At 40.4% G+C, this 20079-nt stretch overlaps 1 protein-coding gene across 1 annotated transcript in view; it reads left to right on the forward strand.

The window, feature by feature from the left end:
- Positions 1-13964, forward strand: part of TAF4 (TATA-box binding protein associated factor 4) — a 36755-nt gene extending 22791 nt beyond the window's left edge. Inside the window, exons 5-16 of the mRNA XM_065645527.1 lie at positions 135-254; positions 1018-1140; positions 2176-2265; positions 3367-3621; positions 4907-5051; positions 5422-5536; positions 6165-6334; positions 6936-7066; positions 7705-7830; positions 8615-8671; positions 8754-8873; positions 12540-13964. Of these exons, the coding sequence (XP_065501599.1) occupies positions 135-254; positions 1018-1140; positions 2176-2265; positions 3367-3621; positions 4907-5051; positions 5422-5536; positions 6165-6334; positions 6936-7066; positions 7705-7830; positions 8615-8671; positions 8754-8873; positions 12540-12707 (1620 nt within the window). The 3' untranslated portion in view covers positions 12708-13964. The remainder of the gene's footprint in view (positions 1-134; positions 255-1017; positions 1141-2175; positions 2266-3366; positions 3622-4906; positions 5052-5421; positions 5537-6164; positions 6335-6935; positions 7067-7704; positions 7831-8614; positions 8672-8753; positions 8874-12539) is intronic.
- The last annotated feature ends 6115 nt before the right edge of the window (positions 13965-20079 follow it).

Here is a 20079-nt window from a genome sequence, read left to right on the forward strand (position 1 = left end):
ACAGCTGAGTAACTGCTTTTTATGTTACAGTAGCTGTGAAAGGTGCTGTCCTGTGGCTCAGTTTCTGTTTGGTTCAGGAAAAGGGGCTTTGGTATGTTCCGAGTAAAATAATGTTATGTTTATGTTCTCTACAGCCTCAGATTGTTCTGGGTGGTACTGCACAAACAACTACATTGGGGACAGCAACAGCCGTACAAACTGGAACTCCTCAGAGGACAGTGCAAGGAACAACGGCGACCTCCACCGCTGCCACAGTAAGATACCGAGCGCATTTAAAATCTGGTTTCGTTCATTCACATATACATGTGTGCACGTACATATATACATACGTACACATAAACACAGATTGGAGTGGAGAGTAGTAAAGATGCAGGAGTTCTGTGAGCTATTGGTCTTGAAAAGGTCAACTTTTAGTAGAACTGTATAATTTACAAAGTGTGAACACAGGTCACTTGAATTCCAATAGCTGTCAAAGTATTCATTTTGATTTTTGCAAGTTTGTAAAGCACTGCTTTTTTTTTAAAACATATTAGTTGTATCTTAGAGAAAAGCGAATTGTTCAGCACTGCAGGGTAGAAGTGGTGTGAGAAGGGGTAAGAAGTTGTCACTGACTCATTCAGGTGCCTGTTTCCAGGACTGCACAACAAGGAGAATCTGTGCACTGTGCTATGCCTGGGGATGGAGGAACTTTGCTATTTGTTGTCCTGCTAAAATGTGTATTTTTCCCATACACAACGTGCTGTTCTTAAACTGCCTGATGTTTCCTAACGTCATTAAAAATTTATTAAATTTTGGCAACAAAAATGTACAATGCATATGTAAATATGAGGCAAAATAATAATTTCAGTCTGATTATGTCTTAAGTGGTGAGGGACATGAATCTATAAATAATATTCTGCGGTGGTGAATGAAAGAAAGACTTTATTTCTCAGAGTGTGTGGTCAGATCATATATTCAAAAGAGTTTATCTTCCCTTCTCTGACTGTTTCCCTTCTACCTCTCTGCCTCTCATAACAGGAAACTATGGAAAATGTGAAGAAATGCAAAAACTTTCTGTCCACATTAATAAAACTGGCATCATCTGGAAAACAGTCTTCAGAGACAGCGGCGAACGTGAAAGAATTGGTACAGAACCTACTGGTAAGACAAGTTCATTAGAAGTTGTAAGAAACAGTATTTGGGCAAATTTAGACTCAAAACTGAAGGGTTTTTTTGGAGAGGAGGGAGATTATAAAATCTGAGATAAATCAAGTGGAAACTTAGCTTCTTCTGAATTAAAATATATGCATGAATTTTCCTTTAAGCTTGTAAATGAGATATCACTTCTCATATTCATGCATGAGAACATGAGTTGGATTCAAGTGTGAGTAAGGTAAATGGTGACTTTAAATTATACACTTTTTAATTGATGAAACAGTGAATAAAAAAGATGAATTATGTACTTGAGGGAAGACACTACAGCTAGTGCAGTAGCTGAGTGTTAGGAAATCCCAAGTTTTTACCAAAAAAAAGTAATATTATCTGAAGCTAATGTAAAAGCTTGACATACTTAATATTTATAGAATGAATACTAGTATTGCTTAGCCTAGTTGTTAGCAACCTTTAAATTCAGGGAGAGCTGTGTGTTCCAGATGTTAAATACGTGCTAACCAGAGGTTGTCACAAGACCAAAATTGCGGAGTGTATCTTCATATGAGGGATGTACGTTTAGTTTTGTGAGAGACATCTGTCTTTTGAGCATATGATGGGCACAACTTCAGTCATTTGAAATGGAGGAACTATAATACCTTTGGCAAAGGGAACAGCAGGGCTGGGGCTGCCCGGCGGCTCTGAGCGGTGGCTGATTGAAGGTCACGTGAAATATTCCTGGAGGTTCCATTTGGCTCTTTGGTCTGGACATAGGATATTCCCATAATGGTGAATACAACGGAAGATGTTTCTTAAAATTGACTGAAAGATGGAAGAAGGAAAGGAAAGGTGGGACTGCAGGTCTTACTAGTTGAAATCTGTAGTAAAATGAGTTACTACCATAAAGATATTGATAACTGAAAATAGTGATGGATGATAAAACCACTTATTTTCAATAAATGTTTAAGTCTTAATTTTTTGTTGTTGTTGAATATCTGTCAAAGTTAATTTCTACAAGTTTGCTCATTTGGAATTTCTGTTTCGAAGGATGGAAAAATTGAAGCAGAAGACTTTACCAGTAGGCTGTACAGAGAACTGAATTCTTCACCTCAACCTTACCTTGTGCCTTTCCTGAAGGTAACTTGTGTTCACTAGTCTGTATGTATTTCTGTGATTGTGTATCAGCAGCAATGAACACAAGCACATCTTTTTTTCAGTATAGATGGAATTCCAAAATAGTGTAAATGGTACCTGGTTAGACTTTGCTCCCTTAAAATATTTCTGCCTCTTGGTTCCGAGAGTTTAACATGATTCATTGGCACAGTCAATAATGTAATTTCTACCATAGTGTCACATCATAGCTCTTTTGAGAATCTGTAAAGTTTTCTTTTTATGACTTGTAAGCAGTTTCTTTCCTTAGCACCAAACCTGTGAATTGATTTATTATCCTCTTTTTAGTCTTGGAAAGAAAACAAGGGATTGAATGATACAGAAAACTGTACCTTCTGGACAGACTCGTACTCTTCTGCCTGTGCCGTATACCTGTTTGTATGGATAAACAGGAAATTTGTCACCTCTTAATAAATCCTGTTTGCCATAAATTTTATAGCAATTGGACCCATCTCAAAATAATGTTTATTGCTAAACATTTCTCATCTGAAAATCCGAGAAAATACAACATCACTGTATGCTAAGAGTATAACTCCACTTGACTAATGTATGATTAAGGGTTGTAGTTGTAGGTGTGTGGTTACATTTCTGGGTTCTTAAATGCTTGTTCAACCTGAGCTGTTCATGAGGACAAAAATTGTTACTGTAAGAAAACAACCAAGGTAAGAATTTGGTAAAATACTGTGGTCTCCGAGCTATTCTATAATCTTCACTGGTGTTCCAGTATGTCTTTTAAGCCATCAGATGTTATAGCTTGCTATAGGTGTAGGAAACAGAATTGAGGAAGGCAGCCTGGGCTTGGATTGTTAAATACACACAGGGGTTCCAGATGGGTTTGCATAACCCAGGTGCCCATCATATCCAGACTTCCACAACTAAAGGTACCATCACTCTGTCCAGCTTTAAACGTGAAGTAGTGTGACATTTCTGGCTGCGCTGCTATTGCATTTCCTCAGGTGAGCAGAGACTGATCCAATGGACTGAAATGGAATGCATTGCTTTACGATTAATGTTTTTCATGTGTGATCTAGGATTAAAATACTCAAGCAAATTCTTTCCTCTTTCCAGAGGAGTTTACCCGCCTTGAGACAGTTAACACCAGACTCTGCAGCTTTCATTCAACAAAGTCAACAGCAGCAGCCGACGACGACGCAAGCGGCGATAGCGACGATCCCGTCTGCGGCCGTGCTCCTGAGCTCCTCGGTTCAGCGCACAGCGGGGAAGGCGACTGCAACCGTAACGAGTACCCTCCAACAACCTGTCATCAGCCTCACTCAGCCCACACAAGTTGGTGTTAGTAAACAAGGGCAGTCAACGCCGCTGGTACGTCAGCTGAAGTGCATCACCTGTTATTGCACAGGGTTTTCTTAATACGGCGACTCTTCTGAAATTGGTGGTCTGGCTTAATCAGAGATCTTTGATCTCTTTAGAGAAACTAACTGCTAAGAAAAAAAACAAAGTATAATTTAAAATCCAGTCTCGGTTGAAGTACAAATTATTACCAATTTTAGCATGAATTATTGGCAGATTTGTCTCAGTCACTGCATATCCATGAGAGAGCAGGGTTCTGGAGGATCTTTCATTCCCTACTTCACAAGTCTGACAAGAGATTTCCCCAAAAGAGGAGACTTTCTCAGACCTGCACATAAACCAAATAAGAACAGTATAGTGTGCAGCACCTTGTTTTGACTCTTCTCATAGCAAAGCAGCATCTGTGTAAACTTTTTATAGGATACTTATTAATTATATACATTATTGAATTACCAGAGGTTTTTTGCTACTTACTACTTCAACATGCTCTGTAGAACTTTCAGCATTCATCTGACCTGCTCTGTCTAGAAATGTTCACATAAAATGAAAAGGAGAGATCTCTCTTGTCAATCCACAAATGTTTTTCACTTACCTTGAGAGAAAAGCTGGTGATTATGTTGGTCTACTGCCTTTACAACCTAGGTATTACAGAAAGATGTTAGGAACCTAGAGGAGGAGTAAAAACTGAACATTGACTAAGTTAGTACTGGATTTACAATAAAACCATTTGTTCTTTAACTTAACTATGTAAAACAGTAGCAAAAGACAGACTTGCAGAGGTATAGAAATGGAACTAGCAAAATAGGCAGAGTTGGTAGATTTCTTTACAATCCAGTAGTACAAAATTACACAGCAGTAACTTATGCTGGTTTTGGATGAAAACAGCACATGTAGAAGGAGCTGGATTATCTTTACCATCTTTATCATCATGTCTCTATTTTTAGTTCTAGAGCTTGTTCAGGCAGATCCAGTTTGCGTCTGTATCTTTAATGTAGAAACCACATGTAGAAAGTTTTAACTGGACCTTTGTGATATAGATGTTTGAGTTTTTTAATTAGAAATAGGTTAGTGATTTCTTTTTTGTATTACAGAAAGTGGAATATTAATTTTCCTGTAGGGTACAGTATATCTGAATAAATGTTTGAATACCTTAAGATGGGCTGATTCTGGATCAATGAACAGATGTGTTAAGATCACAGCTTACAAGTTGATTGTTAGGGTTTGTTCCTCCCACCTGACTCTTAGCCTTAGTTATTTCTCCGATTGTTTACAGTTCTTTTTTTCTTACTATTTGCAGGTTATCCAACAGCCTCAGAAAGCAGGGGCGTTGATAAGGCCTCCACAGGTGACGTTGACACAGACACCAATGGTAGCGTTGCGGCAACCACACAGTCGTATCATGCTCACTACTCCTCAAATTCAACTGAATCAACTTCAGACAGGTAAGGGGTCAAGATACTTGGTTTATGCCACGTTTGACAGAATTAACTGAAGTCTGGTTTCTGAATGTCGGTTCTGAAGTGCCTCGTAGCTGTCTGATGGCTGTTGTAGGGCTGCTAAAATCTCCAGTGCATAGTGCCGTGGTGACTGGGGATACACGTGTCAGGGCAGCATTTACAGTCAGAGAAATTGTTTGGGTGCTGGAACTGTGTGGGAGGATCCTGTTTTAGGTGGGTGAAATGCTGTCAGAAAATATTAATAAAGGTAAAGTCTTTGCACCAGACACGTTGCTGTTACTACGCGTGACAGGCTTGTAAATCTGAACTCTCACAGAAATTTGACAGAGCACAAATCTTGGTTTTCTTCTTACAGTACCTGTGGTAAAACCAGCCGTATTACCTGGAAACAAAGCTATCGCCACCGTTTCGACACAAGTAGCTGCTGCTCAGAAGAATAAACTGAAAGAACCTGGGGGAGGCTCTTTTAGGTGAGGAACCATATGCTTGTTTGTGCTCCTGCTCCTGGGTAGCCTGTCCCTGTGCTCCAGGGTGCTGGATCGGGCTGGGTCAACGCGCAAGAACTAGAGAGAGATTTTCTGTGAGCAGGTTTGAGCTTTAATAAAGACTTCAATGCACAGCCATGGACATAGTTGTGCCAGACTGGTTTTAGCGTTTAGCTGGCACTAAGAGTGTGCTTCACTCAGACCTCACAATCAGACCTCACAAACAATTGCTGCCTGGACAAGCAAACAGAATTCATTCCTTCACTCCTGCTTAGGTTATTCAGATGTACAGCCTGTCTTGCAGTGATGAGTGCAGTTTATTATTGTTTTGTGGTAGACATGTGTCTGTTCTCTTGTTTTTCAAGGTGTTGAAATGTTGTGTAAGAAAGGATCTCGAGAAAACAGTTAGGAAGTACAAAACTGTGAAAATACTTTCTGTGCTCTTTGGAATCAAATTATGTCAGTTTTATCATATAATAAGAGCAAATAAAATGCAAAAGTGAAATGAGTATTTGAGTTCACTGTGGAATTCATTATATGCAGCTGGGGATTGTTGCATTGTTTGCAGATAAGAACTAAATGTTATGGTTATAATGAATTTTCCTTTCTTAAGGGATGATGATGACATTAATGATGTTGCATCAATGGCTGGAGTCAACCTGTCAGAAGAAAGTGCTCGGATATTGGCAACAAACTCAGAGCTAGTGGGCACATTAACGAGGTCCTGTAAAGATGAAACGTTCCTTTTCCCAGCACCTTTACAAAGGAGGATATTAGAAATAGGTATGTTGATTTTTCTTGAACTTTAATAAACAAATTTCACCAGTCTTGGGTTTAACCAAAGGCGTTTTCCATAGAAATTGATTTGAATAGTTTAAAGTTGCTGGAGTTGTTAACTTCTGTATATTCTGATGCTCGTGGGCAATCATTGAGCTTATGAAATTAGAATAGTGTTAAGGGACAGCAAACCTGTAGAGTTGCCTTCTAAAATGATGGCAATTTAACACGAAAGTTACTGGACCTGGATAAAATTCTGACTGTATAAACTGATAAGGCGTAACAAAAATGACATTTGTTTTTTTAAAAAATAAAACCAGAAACTCTTACTTATCATATTTACTTGCTAGTTTAGAACAGATTGTAGAACAAAAAGCATTCTTCGAATACTTGTTATATTGCAGTATACAGCACTTCTTAAGAGATTTTAAATTTTAAGCTGATGTAAATTTTTGTATGTTTGCCATTTCCCATTTAATGCTTGTCTGAGAAATACCTGAAAGCCTTGTTTTGGTAACAGCATTTAAATTCCCATGACTGAGATCAGCCATATATTTAGCTGCATTGTAAAATCATTTTTTACAGTTGACTTCTGTCCTGATCGTAGGTAAAAAACATGGAATAACAGAAATCCATCCTGATGTAGTTAGCTATGTATCGCATGCTACACAACAAAGACTACAAAACCTCGTGGAAAAATTATCAGAGACTGCTCAACAAAAGAACATTTCTTACAAGGTAACTGTATTTAATTGCACAAATAAAATGGCAAAATTGCACAAATACAGCAGACTATTGTGTTGGCAATAACGTGTGACTTCAGGTGTTCTTCGTTCTGTGAAGTTAGGTTGTTTATTCTCTTCGACTGATTCATCTTACATTAAGATATTAATACACATAGATGACTAGAACTCCACGGCTTGCATATACTACATGTTTTTAAAACAAATACAGAGAAAGTGTACCCTCCCCTTTATTTATGTCAAATGTTTAGAATCTGAGTGATTGTACCTCAGGCAGACAAAAGCACTGCTTTGAATTCTCAAGAGACTTCTATCTGACAGATGTGTGTTCTTAATAGGCAAATGCCTAAACAGCGTTTAAAAAACCCCCCCACAGCTCTGTGAAATGTTTGCGATGCTAAATCTGTGATGACATTAGTTTAGAAGTCAAAAATCTGATGATTCACAGAATAGAACAAAATGCTTTTAAGAGTTCTAGTTAGTTTGACTGGTGCAAGTATGCGCTTGCTATTTGTTTGAAAAGGACAAAGTGAACGTTTTGAGCTTTAAATGTGTATGTTCTTCTACAGTACAGTACGAGCTAACAACTTTGTTTTTTAAGAAATGTAATGGGAAACATATTTGTGTTTTCAGGATGATGAAAGATACGAACAAGCAAGTGATGTTCGGGCACAGCTCAAGTTCTTTGAACAACTTGATCAAATAGAAAAGCAGCGTAAAGATGAACAAGAAAGGGAAATTTTAATGCGTGCAGCAAAGGCAAGTGCTTGGATTTCACACACATTTACAAAGTGTCATTTTTGACGTCAAAACCGCAGAGTTTCATTTAATTCTAAAGTGCTTGCAATGAAGGGGAAGACTAATCTTCAAAGCTGGAACTTGATTAATATGTTGTTTAGTGAGAGCTCTGTTGTGCTTTTCATGGTAAAGCATGTGAGACGGCTGCTTTGCCAGGCTCATTGCGTGTTCCCAAATTAAAGTGGGTCTTGAAACTTAGTTTTTGCACTTCGCGTTGTGGGAAAAAAGATAATTTCATAGCTTGATGGTACTCTTAAATTGAACAGAGAGGTTACAGGTATTTTGGAAACTAGAAATAGAATTCAGAAAGATTTACAGAAATACAATAAATAGGAAGCAGTTGATGTGAGCACATACGTAATCATTAGACTGTCGTTTTACTCAGTGACACAAATATAGGATGAATAAGACAAACTAGGCGGGAGCACTCTAGAAATAATTCATAAAACAGCCCAGGGTTTCTGTTGGGTCTGTTAATCCAGTATGAGTTGCCAATGTCAAAATCCAATTTTTGTGGTGCAATGTTCGCACATAAGTTGTGAACCAACACCTTCATTTCAGTTGGTTCCTGTTAGATTTTCCCCTGTTGGCCTCTCCAGGAGTGGTGGATATTCTCCGCTTCCTGCAGAAGTTTAAGAAAAACTTTCATATGCTATGTAAAACTTCTCTTTAACTGCTTTTGTAACTGAATTTTTTTTTTTTTATTTCTCTCCAACTATTCTGTGTTCATCCTTTATCAACATAGTCTCGATCTCGACAAGAAGATCCAGAGCAGCTTAGGTTGAAACAGAAGGCGAAGGAGGTAAGTGTTCACCTTAGTATGAACTCTTATTTTGGGAAATTGAAAGAAAAATAATGAACTGTATTTGTTCTGGCCAATGCAGATGCAGCAACAAGAGCTAGCGCAGATGAGACAGAGGGATGCCAACCTGACTGCATTAGCTGCCATCGGTCCCAGAAAGAAAAGGAAAGTAGATTCACCGGGATCTGGATCGGGGACAGAGGTACAGTGTCACTGTAATCTTTGTTTTTTCTGTGTCAGCCTCTGTAAAAACCTTTTCCATAGTTTGCGGAAGCTTTCTGAGTGGCAGAAGTGTATTTTGTGTTCCGATTTGCTTGCTTCAAGGCCAGGATCAATTTCTAGCATCTGTGTAGCAGCATAGGGAATAAAATTTGAGTTGTCATTCCCTGATTGATGGAACTGGAGGAATGATGACAAAGACATCACTGTTCTCTTGAGTCTGTTTTTTTCGGACTTCCAGAGTTTTGGGAAGAGATTGTGGTTGTAGCCAATCTAAGAGTGCAGAGTAATGCTGCAGAGGTGAGTGAGGTAGGACTGAATCACTACTAAATTGGACAGCAGGAGCTTCAGGTTATAGGAACTTGCCTAATTTCTTATTTCAGCTGTTGATTTTCCTTAGTTTCAGTATCTCTACAGCAGATCAGTTTGACCAATTCCGTCTGATTATAAAATCTTGGAGTTGTTTAGGTTGGAAAAGGCCCTTAAAGTCACCAAATCCAACTGTGAACCAAACACCACCAAGTCCACCACTAACCCACGTCCCACATGCAACGTGGGATTTCTCTAGTGTTAAAGAACAATAAAATCTTCTTGAAACTTGGCGTTTATGGGGCCAAAAGCTCTCTTCATAATTTGGGGATTTTTCCCTGCAGAGTTTTGGATCTGATAGCAAGTGGCAGGAAAGTAATCGTTTAATAATTCTGTTTATGACTCCCTGAGCATTACAAATTTTTAGTGCTAAAGCATTTATACTGTAGAAAAGCCTCTTGTTTCAAAACAATTCACCTCCTTTTATAATGAATTGCTAGAAGCAATGATTTACATGTGCTTGATATAAAAATGTTAGAGAACAATCTGAATACTAGTAAATGTTATATTTATTTAATGAAAAATGGAGCCTCTTGAGCATCTTTTAAAGTATTTTTTGGTTTTGAAGTTTACTAAAATACCTGTTAGTGATAAGACTTTAAATGTAAGTTAAGAAATTACTGTATTGAAGGTTTATAAATGTGGTTTGAAATGATAAAAATTGCAGCATGTGGCACTTTTACAAAGATAGATGTCTGTATAAATGAAGTCGTCTCTGAGGAATACGCTGAAGTATCTCATGCAGCATTAACGTTGGCATTGCTTACTTACGCAGGCTCAACTGCGCAACGTTAATAGTCTGTTAATGTCACTTAGGTTATGGAATGTCTTTTACATCTACTGTGAACACTTGTTTGTATTTCATCTAAATCTGACTAATTTAGTTATCCTAGATTAATCACTTACTGGTTAACCAATTAACTACAGGTTTCTTGGAAATCTAATCTTTTTGTCTGTTTAATTAAGAACCAGCTGCTTTTGATCTGATAGACTCACAGCTGCGCTTTTGCTGCCGTGTCACTTGACACTTTTGAATTGAGCTCCACTTGTCACCATTTGTGTGCAGTTTGTAGTTCAGGCATATTACAAGTGTGGAAAATAAGCTTTGTCATTACTTAGACACAGATCTGTAAATGTAAGCTTTTGATGTCTAGGAATGCTGAATTTTAATTACATGTAAAATCACTTCTAAGTAGTAATTGTACTGGTTTATTTCAAAATTCAACATAACAGGTTGCTGTCAGTTCTAGAGTTCTGTATCCACGTGATTTTATTGAAAGTTACCAAAAGCTTCTTAACTTATTCCATGCCTACAGGACTAAAATTGTTCTGTCTTTGAAGACTCCTGAAATTTTACATTTGCATTTACAGTAGGATAGTGTACACAATAAAATCAGGCTTGAGCTTCTACTAAAGAATATGTAAAAAAAAAATTTAAGAACCTTTCCAACCATTCTGTTATCTCGGTAGTAGTCACATGTATGTATTTGACAAAGTTTAGTTTGCATCCAGTGCTCTTCTGCATCTTCTCATTTCCATTGAAGCTGATGAAAATGAGGCACCTAAGTTGTGCAAGTAACTTAAAATATCCCTTTGAAAATCCAACCTTTAAACTGTTTTAACTACAGAATTTCAGTGATTTGATGCTGGTTTAAGAGGTGACTTCCTTGAGAAGCGAAAGTCTGACTTCACTGGTAGCTGTGTGGTGAAGCAAACGTACCCACTCAGAACCCAGTGTACAACTAGCCCAGAGATGGTAATTTCCAGCACACGTTCAGATTAGTTTCTTAATCAATTATGTGCACTGATCATAAATAGTCTACTTTCACAGGTAGAGAGGACTGTATTAGTGTGAACCTCAGCAGCCTTGTGCACTACTCTAAATTTGGGCTTTTCTCAAGGCTGTGTGTTCTTATTTAGAACAGCCTTTTAAAATTCTCGAGACTCTCAGGCAGATAAATCTTTATTCCCTGGTGGAATGTGTTCAGACTTTCTGGTGTCACTGAGTATTGAAGTTCTGTTAAAAAATAAAACATTATTCTAATAAATGAAATTGGAGGAAAAAAAGAATCCATAGGTAAGCCACAGAAATATAACCTGCTCCAAATCGCTTGGAACACCTTTGTTATTTACATGAATACACCAAGAGCAAGGTATCGGCAACAGGCAACTGCCAAAAAGATTTCTGACTTCAAAATTGGAGTTGAAAGCTGTTTTTTGGTCTCTGCATGCCATCTGCTGGCGACTGTGCCTTAGTGCTGCTGCTCAGGTCCCCGCAGCCCTCGGACCCCTCCTGCTGCCAAAAAAAAGTGTTTCTGGTGCCTGTGCAGAGAATGCGACCAAATCCCAGTCATTACTGGACAAGGCACCTTGTTACTGGGTGGTGTTCCTGCCTATTCTGATGGCTGGTTACTTTAAAGCACTCCAAGGTTTTCTTGCTTTTATGAAGGAAAGCGTAATTGTCATGGAAGAGCTGCATTAATCATATATATCGTATCAGAACTGTGGTTTCTGCAAGCGAAGATGCATTGGGGTCAGCCCCAGGAGACCTGTGTTATAACTCACTTAACAGTCAGTGTGTCTAAACAGCTGAAGGATGTTGGTATCTCTCAAGATATCAATTGTTTTGGGTTTTTTCCTTTTTTAAGTGACAAAGATAATAATATACTACTTGTTTATCTCGCTGGTTTGTGCAGATAGCTACCAGTGTGTACCAGAGGGATAAGTGTTGGTGGATGATGGAGAAGAATTCAGAGATCATTAGAGGATGTCTGACTGTGTCTACGTAGCTACTTCTTAATCTAATCCTGAGCTTGGTGACAGCTCTTGTCACCAAAAGGAGACCTCATGGCACCCGGCTGTGAAGATCAAGGGGGATCTAGGACCTTATTCAAGACCTGACGGTCCAGGGGGTGGGATTACTCCCCAGTTTGTCAAGAGCTCCAGGGCTGCCCTTGGGATCTGTGTGATGTTGTGAAGAATCCTGTCTCTTGTTTTGGTTGTTGGGATCACCTGTCGTTAGCGCTGTCCTCCAGATAAGAGCAGGGCTTTGGGGTGTTTTTGGTCTGTATTAAATGTCACTGAAAACTTCTGGTTGCTCGACTATTTGTTTATAAATAAGAATTAAAAAGAAATCGCTGATCTGGTAGCATACAGCATGCTGTTTGATAGCTTCCCGTGCTTAGTCACTTGGTTCTCACCTCACGTGCTTTCTCTGAAAACTTTTGGAATACCTGGGGACCCTGGCACGTTGTGATTTATCTGTTCTTCTCATCTCCAGGGATCTGGTTCGAGCGCAGCAGTCCCGGGCAGCTCTGGAGTCGGAACAACCAGACAGTTTACGCGACAAAGGATAACGCGGGTGAACCTCAGGGACCTCATATTTTGTTTAGAAAATGAGCGAGAGACAAGCCATTCATTATTGCTATATAAAGCATTCCTTAAGTAAAACGGAAAAGATCAAGGTATTTTTGACGGAGAGACGCCTGAGGACATTTTTTATATATTTGCAAATTACGCCTTTTTGTAACAAGCAAATGGGATATTGTTTAAAAAACAACCACCTCTTTACATGGAACAGTTTTATATTCCTGTTTATAAATAAACTCTTCGATATAAGAGAAATACATTTCTGTAACAGTGAGGATACTTACAAGGCCTGTGGATACCATAAAAGGACAATTAAATTTTAACTCATCTCTTGATTGAGTGGCCTTCTTGCCAAACAAGCCATATATAAAGACTGATGGAATCGTTTAGCAAATAACTAGCTACCCTTTGTCAGCCCTGTAGCAGTTTCAACATTAATTGTACATTTTAGTTCAGTTTTATTCAACTAAATCAATTATATAGGCGTATTGTCTACAGCAGATGACCTCATTTCATTTAGCTTTTTTTTTTAAACAGTCAGTTAGCAAAGCAAACTGATTTTTAAAGAATATTTATCTTTTCCCCCAAATGTTCAAAATCTAGAGGGATATACAGTTAATTTTAAACATAACCTCAATTTTAATCACATTATTGCTTATTAGAGGCCCTGAAATCCCATAAAGGAGGGTTACTTCTGAATGTTTTAGCAGCATCTGTAAAAATGCATTTTATTTGCTATAGTTTGTAAAGCTGTAAAGTTAAAAAAGGAAAAAAAGGAAAAAAAGAGAAACCTTTTCAGCATAAATATATTTTACTTGCACTGTGTTTTTTAGCTAAAGTGAAAGCTTAGATTAAATAAAATCAAAGTTGAGAGGAATCATCAAAAGACTGTTTCTCAGTGTGAATCAAGTGTTGAAAAATGGTTGGTGTATTTTGTCAGTAATTGTACATAATTTTTGGCACATAACATAAAAATGGCTATGTAAACTATAATTATTTTGCTAAAAGACTGTATGCAAGCTGTGGGCCTACTTTAAAGATGTCCAGAGCAAAGTCCCTTCTTTGTACCTATTTTTTTATTACAAATATACTAATTGGTTCTTTATATTTTCAGAGGTTATTGTATTAAATTGTCTATTGATAGTACTTTTATGACTGTAAATACTTTGGCTTTCTTTGTGTGAACTCTCATGGTAGAATTTAACTCTCTTGCGTGTAAACTGAATGCTGATCAGTATTTTTATCAACACCTGACAACTGTTACACCCCTTTTATTTTGTCTTTTAGGAAATCCTGTCTTTCCTTTTTTTTTCATGTAAATTTTGCACAGTTACTTGTTCATATGTAAATATTTTACTTTCAAAAATGAAGTTTTTAATTGCTATTGTTTTATATAGGATTGAAAGAAAATTAACTCCTTTATTAAAAACAAATTTATCTGTATTTGCTAATGTATTTTTCTCTCTAAATCTTTTCTCTTCTTGGATTTATTTTTCTTGGTACAGTAAAAGATTAGTCTACCTGAGGGGATGCTGTTTCCTAAATATGCACTTTGGGTTTTTTATATTGTTTTGTCAGTGCTTTGGAAGTATTTAATGTTATGAATCTTGAAATCTCATTGTTGTCTTAGGGGTCTTGGACAAAAATCAATGGATGGTGGGGTTTGGTTTATTTGTTTTTTAAGCAGAGGAGGTTTCTGAAGACATCTTAAAAGTATTTTAGTTTTGTCTAGTGAAGGTTTAATAAAACACCCTCTCCTGGAGGGCAGCCCGCTCGTTCAAATGCCATTAACTGCAGTGGTTTTCAGAAGAAGGTGTAACTTATACCACAGAATTTGGAGGACAACTATAAAAGAATTTAATCGGGGACACACTTGATTATTAACATGAAAATCTGAGGTGGTGTATTTCTGACGCACTGTACTGAATGTTTAGCTTTTGGTTTTTTGTTGTGGTTTTTTTTTTTTAATTCCCCCTCTCATGAACAACTTAAAAAAGATAATTCGCAGTTGTGATGTGATAGAAAAATCACATGAATTTGATAATTACTTCTTGCATACAGACAAATCTATCAACAGAGGCTGCTGCTGCCCGGCCCTCAGCCCAGCTCGGATCCGCTCCTCACCACACCAGTTCTTTCCAAAAACCCAGATTAGCTCCTCATGTGATGTGCTTACCACGTCTGAGACTTACCTGAAGTTTTTAATTGTCTGTAAACTCCAAACTGTCTTTCAAATTCTGTAACGTTACTAAGTGGGAAGAAACGACTTTTGCTTTTGGCCAAAACGTTGTCCGAGCCTCCCTTTAATTGTTGGTTATGTTCATTATCACTGGCCGTCCAGCGACCGAGCGTCTGCCGAGCTGTGGCAGGTGAGTTGGGAAGAAGCTGATCTGCAGGTGTTGGTTCCAGCAGGAAGCTGGGAGTAAGACGTGTTTGAAAAATCAAAGTTATTAATGTTACACAGTATGCTGTACTTGTTCTCCCTCTTCAGTAGAGGTTGTAGCTTGGAGATATGCTGGGGAGGCCATGGGAGTTGGGAGGACGGAGAGATTGTCGGTAAGGCCATAGCTCTTGGGTTTGTTTTAAATAACACGGTTTTTAAGTGCACAGTCAGCCCTCCACTCCATAGGATTATTCTCAGCTTTTAGAAATTCCTGTTCTTGTAGTCTGAAAAGCCGGTGGTAGTTCAAACTCATGTCACTTGTGACAGGGCTGTTGGTTCTTCGCTGTATTGTTGGTGCCGGAGTGATCGCTGCCTCCCGGGGCTGCGGGCACACTCCTCGGGAGGTGTTCTCATGGCTGGTGAGTTGTTCATAGCTTTCTGTTTGTTTCTTGTTTTTATTATTATGATAAAAAAGTGACTATTCCGAAGCTGCTCGGAAACCTTACGTTTGAGAGCAAGGTCATACGTGGGGAGGGGTGGTGTGGCCAGGGCAGTGTCTGTGTCCAGCAGCCCTTCTGTGTGTTGGTGACCTGTAAAGACACAAACTGGGACTTCTCTGGCCCGTAGGCTTGCGCAGCTCCTCCAAAATGGGAACAGTTAGTGTGCAAGAGAATTTACTGTCCCTTTCCTTCATCCAAAAAGTGATGCAACCTTGTAGCACCCTCAAAACTGGAGGTGCTTGTGTTGGAGACCCATGGAAGCTCCATGGATAAGTCCATGATGTTTTATTGTACTGTTTTTTATCACATTTGGCCCCATGTCAGTGACATGTTGCTTCTCCCTTGCCTGTGAGTTTACCAGCACTTGTGTGTGTGACCTAGAGGTGGGCTCTCTACCCTGCTTGACAGAAGCCTTGATGTCTCTATATTTTTTAACGCCTTTGGTTAGATAGCACATAGCTGTAAATTTCCTGAACTATTGGTATCATCCTTTTCTAGCACAAAAGTCAGCAGAACAAATAGGATATAATGAGGCACTCAGAGTTTTGTATTATGCAGGTGTATAATTTAATAGAAGCGTTTTCAGGAAGCTATTGAAATACGTAGTGAGAGATGCATGCACCAATGCTCTGATGAATGCCGTCAAATCCACAGTAATTAAAATTTTATTGAAGATTTTAATCTGATCCAAGAAGCTTCACCATATTTCCGTGATTGTCTGAATTACAAATAATGGTATGAGAAGTCTAATACGATGATAACTTGAACCATTTTCTTATGTTTATGGCTATTTGTCCATCTGCAGAGAAGAGCCGTAACTTTGGGGGCGAGGCGGCCAGGCTGCGGCTCTGCTGGGTGCACGGCTGGAGCGAGGATTTCGGCAGCAGCGTTTCCCTGGAGCGGGTACGTAGCTCCGTGTGTCCAGGTGAGCGTTCAAACCCCCGTGCTGGCGAGTTCAAGGTGGGAGGCGTCCCTTCTTTAAATATTTCCAGTGTTTGTGCAAGGATTTTTACAAATCAGGGCTTTAGGCAAGTGCAGGTCAACCTACTGGATTAAAATACAGTATAAAGTGCAGAGAGGAAGAGGTTTGGGGACTATGAGTTGATGCTAATCTTTAGATTTTTGGAAATGTCATGCAAACAGCGATGTGTGTAAGCCTGGCTTCTCAGTATTTTGAGATATTTTTTTAGCAAGTGATGCTTCCGTGTTTGTGAAAGTTGTCAAGCTGACAAATTTGGGAGGTATTTGTTCCCTGAAGGGATAAATAGGGAGGGCGGCACGTTGACGCCGGCTCTGCCTCGCTGACCCGCCTTTGACTCACCCAACACGTGTTACCTCTGTAGGAGAGTGTCCCGGCGCTCCCAGTCAGAATATCCCACAGGCTGCAAACTGGGACTGTTCTTTAAACTGCATTTTAACAGCACAGCTCTGTCCCCATCCCCCCCCAAACCTGCTCTCTCCACTCCCCCATCGCCATCTGGCACAGGGTTTGCACCGGAGACCGAGCTGGGGAATTCAGGACTCCTTGATTTGGTGTGGTGGTATTGCTACCCAATGACATAACGAGCTGGGAGAAAGGGAAATAAGTTGTTTAAAATTTGCTTTTCGGATTCAGTCGTGGCCCTTGTGTTCCTGTGGCTCCTGGGGGAGCCCAGCTCCGTGCTGCGTGGATGTGGGGCTGCGGGGGCTCCGGGGGTGCTGGGGAGGCTTCGTGCTTCAGAGCCGCTACCTGGTTTTACTTTTGTTCTGCCACTTCAGAAATAGCTTTCCTCGTGAAACACGGCATATTTTCCCTTTGTTTTCCTGCTCGGTTTATTTGCTGTTGTTTTCTGTAAGGAATTGGGCTGCACCCCGTTTGGTTTCCTCCTGGGAGTTTCCCTGTTCTGAAGTCAATAGGCAACTTGTACAAACAACATGAGCAGCATTTGGTCTGTGATACGTACCAGCTTCTGTAAAAGTACTGAATAAATGCATAACAAATCTCACTTTTACTGCACTGTAAAAGTACTGTATGGTTTTATTTGAGCACTTACATACTTTTCAATCCAATAACAAAATTAAGTTGCCAAAAAAAAAAAGCTGCAAGGGCTTTCTAGTTTGCTGTGATGCATTTGGTGCTCTAATTTCAAACACACACATTGAAGCATTGCCCAATTATTACAGATTGAGCTTTGAAGAACAATATATCTCATTTCCCAGGAGACCAACGTGGTGATGTTTGGATACAGCTGCTTTAAGAGAAAATGAAAATCCTTAATGTCATCTCAGGCGCGTCACCGTTGAGCACCCAGGCTCCTTTACTCCAGTTCGAGAAGGATGAGGGAAAAACCTGGGTAAGTCGTAGGTAAGGCCCTTCACCTTGAGATGCAGTTGGTGGGGTTGATCATTTGTGTTTGAGAAAGAAGAGTTGTTAAGTGCCTCGAAATTTCATATAGATGCACAGCAGAGGTGTGTGATTTGATGATGTTTTCGCTTCTTCCTTTTTTCTTCTTGAATGTTGGGAGCATGTTTTGGGTGTGTTACGCTTATTCTTGCTGCAGATATTTCAGGGTCTCTGTTTTGAGCACAACCCTACAACAGTTGTGTTGGCAGAGCAGAGAGGTGCCGGTGGAGCTGAACTCCAGCTGCTCCCTTGAATCCCAACGGAGCTCTGTCCCTCCCTGTCCCTGCAAGGCCAGCGATGCCATAGCCTGAACCCAGCAAAACTCCCCAAAACTCTCAGTTCCCTGATTGCAAAATGCCCAAGAGCTCGTGTGTGTGGGACCTTCCCCTCTCCCCACCCTCATACCCCCAGCAGCAGAGCTGAGATGTTGAGGCAGCACCGGGGGATGAGCAAACTGGAAGCTTGAGGTGGCTTCACCCCGCAGGCTGCACCTGCTGCTGTGTTCACGTCGGTTTAAATGTGAGAGAAGCTGGTCCTGTGCATAATCAATGGAAATAAATTTAAAAAAACAGCTAAACCAGGCCCCTGGTACCTACACAACACACAGAGCAGGGCTGTGTGAGCATCCTCTGTCTCCTTGGCAACAGAAGCCTGTGCTGGGTGAGCGGGGCTGGGGTGGGGGCAGCTGCTGCAGGGAAGGTGAGGACAGGGTGACACCCCGGTGCTGGCGTCCCCTCCCCGACATGGGAACTGGTGTCCCGGGGCTGGATTCAGCTGTGAGTTTGTAAAGTCACTTTGCCACTGTGGAAGGAGGACGGGAGGTGCTGGGTGGGCACAGGCTGCGCTGAGCCAGCGCCTGCGGCTCCCCAATCCCAGATTGATTATTTTATCTAGACACACATAATATATGTGTAGATATATGTTTATATATAGATTTTATAGATATTTATATATAAATACACACATGTATACATAAGTCTCTGTAGGGAAGCTCCTTTCTCCCACAGCCGGCTCTGTGACCCCGCAGGTCTCCTGTATCTCTGGTCCTGCCTAAAGCTGATTTTGCAGGATTGGGGGGTGTAAGTTGTCACCCAAAGCTTCTCAGAGGTGTAAGAGGGGATCGTTCTGCAATTGTGCAGCAAGGAGCCTTTCAAATGTTTCATCTTGTGCGTGAAAGATGTGCAATGGGATGCTCGCTCTGAGAACAGGGGTGTTAATAGCTGCTTAAGGAAAGCTACTGGTTATGGTTTGTATCTAGTAAACATTTCTGTTGTATTTTGTCACTGGATTTGGAAGTGGGAGAAAGGGGAAGTGTGAGAAGCTGAGAAAAAAAATACTCAAAGTGTTGGCAAAATAGTTCAATGTTCAGCAGGAGTTTAATGGGAGAAAACTGGGGTCAGTGTGGAGTTGGGTGGGAGAAAGTAAGGAGGTCAGCCCTGGGGTTTTGGTGCTGCGTGGCTGAGGGAGAAGAAAATAATGATTTCTGGGGGTGGGGGGGGGAAAGAAAATATTAGAAGGGGAAGGTCATGGAGGCAGCTGGTCCTCGCCGTCCTGTGCCTTCACCTGTCAGAGGGGATTAACACCACATCCCATTCCTGCCTCGGCTGAACCCCTGCTGAGGGAGCACATGGAAGCCCAGGGCTGGGAAATGCTCTGTAATTGCTGTTGTTTCATTAATAATGTGCCGTATCCATCTCTCCCTGCGCAGGGAAGGGCCGGAGCCGCGCACAGGCAGGCGGCAGATGGTGCTCTGAGCCCGGCTACGCGGCGACAGCATCTTCCATCCCTCCTCATCCCACCTCGATGAAACGCAGTCCTGCTGAAATCACAGGCTGCGGTGGGGGGAATGCTTTTCTGCTTAATGCAAAGTATAAATTATTCATTTGCTGAGTGCTAAATGATAGAAAGTGGGAAGGGGATGTAGCTTAGTTGATGCGGTAGGGAAAAAACCCCAAACCTCTAATTAAAAAATAAATTAAAAAAGAGCAACAAGGACAGGCCTGTGTGCTTCAGCAGACTTTGATCAGAACGGGTGCCCCAGACTATTTATTTATGTATTTAAGTCTTTTTGGAGGGCACAGTCGCTGAGGGTAGCAGATGTCTGCGAGCTTACAAGTGCGAAGGCAAGTACAAGCTAGGGCACGGAACAAAGCGAGCTGCCGATTAAAAACGTTCACAGAACAGG

This window comes from Caloenas nicobarica, chromosome 15 (genome assembly GCF_036013445.1).
Source record: "Caloenas nicobarica isolate bCalNic1 chromosome 15, bCalNic1.hap1, whole genome shotgun sequence".
NCBI classification, from domain to species: domain Eukaryota; kingdom Metazoa; phylum Chordata; class Aves; order Columbiformes; family Columbidae; genus Caloenas; species Caloenas nicobarica.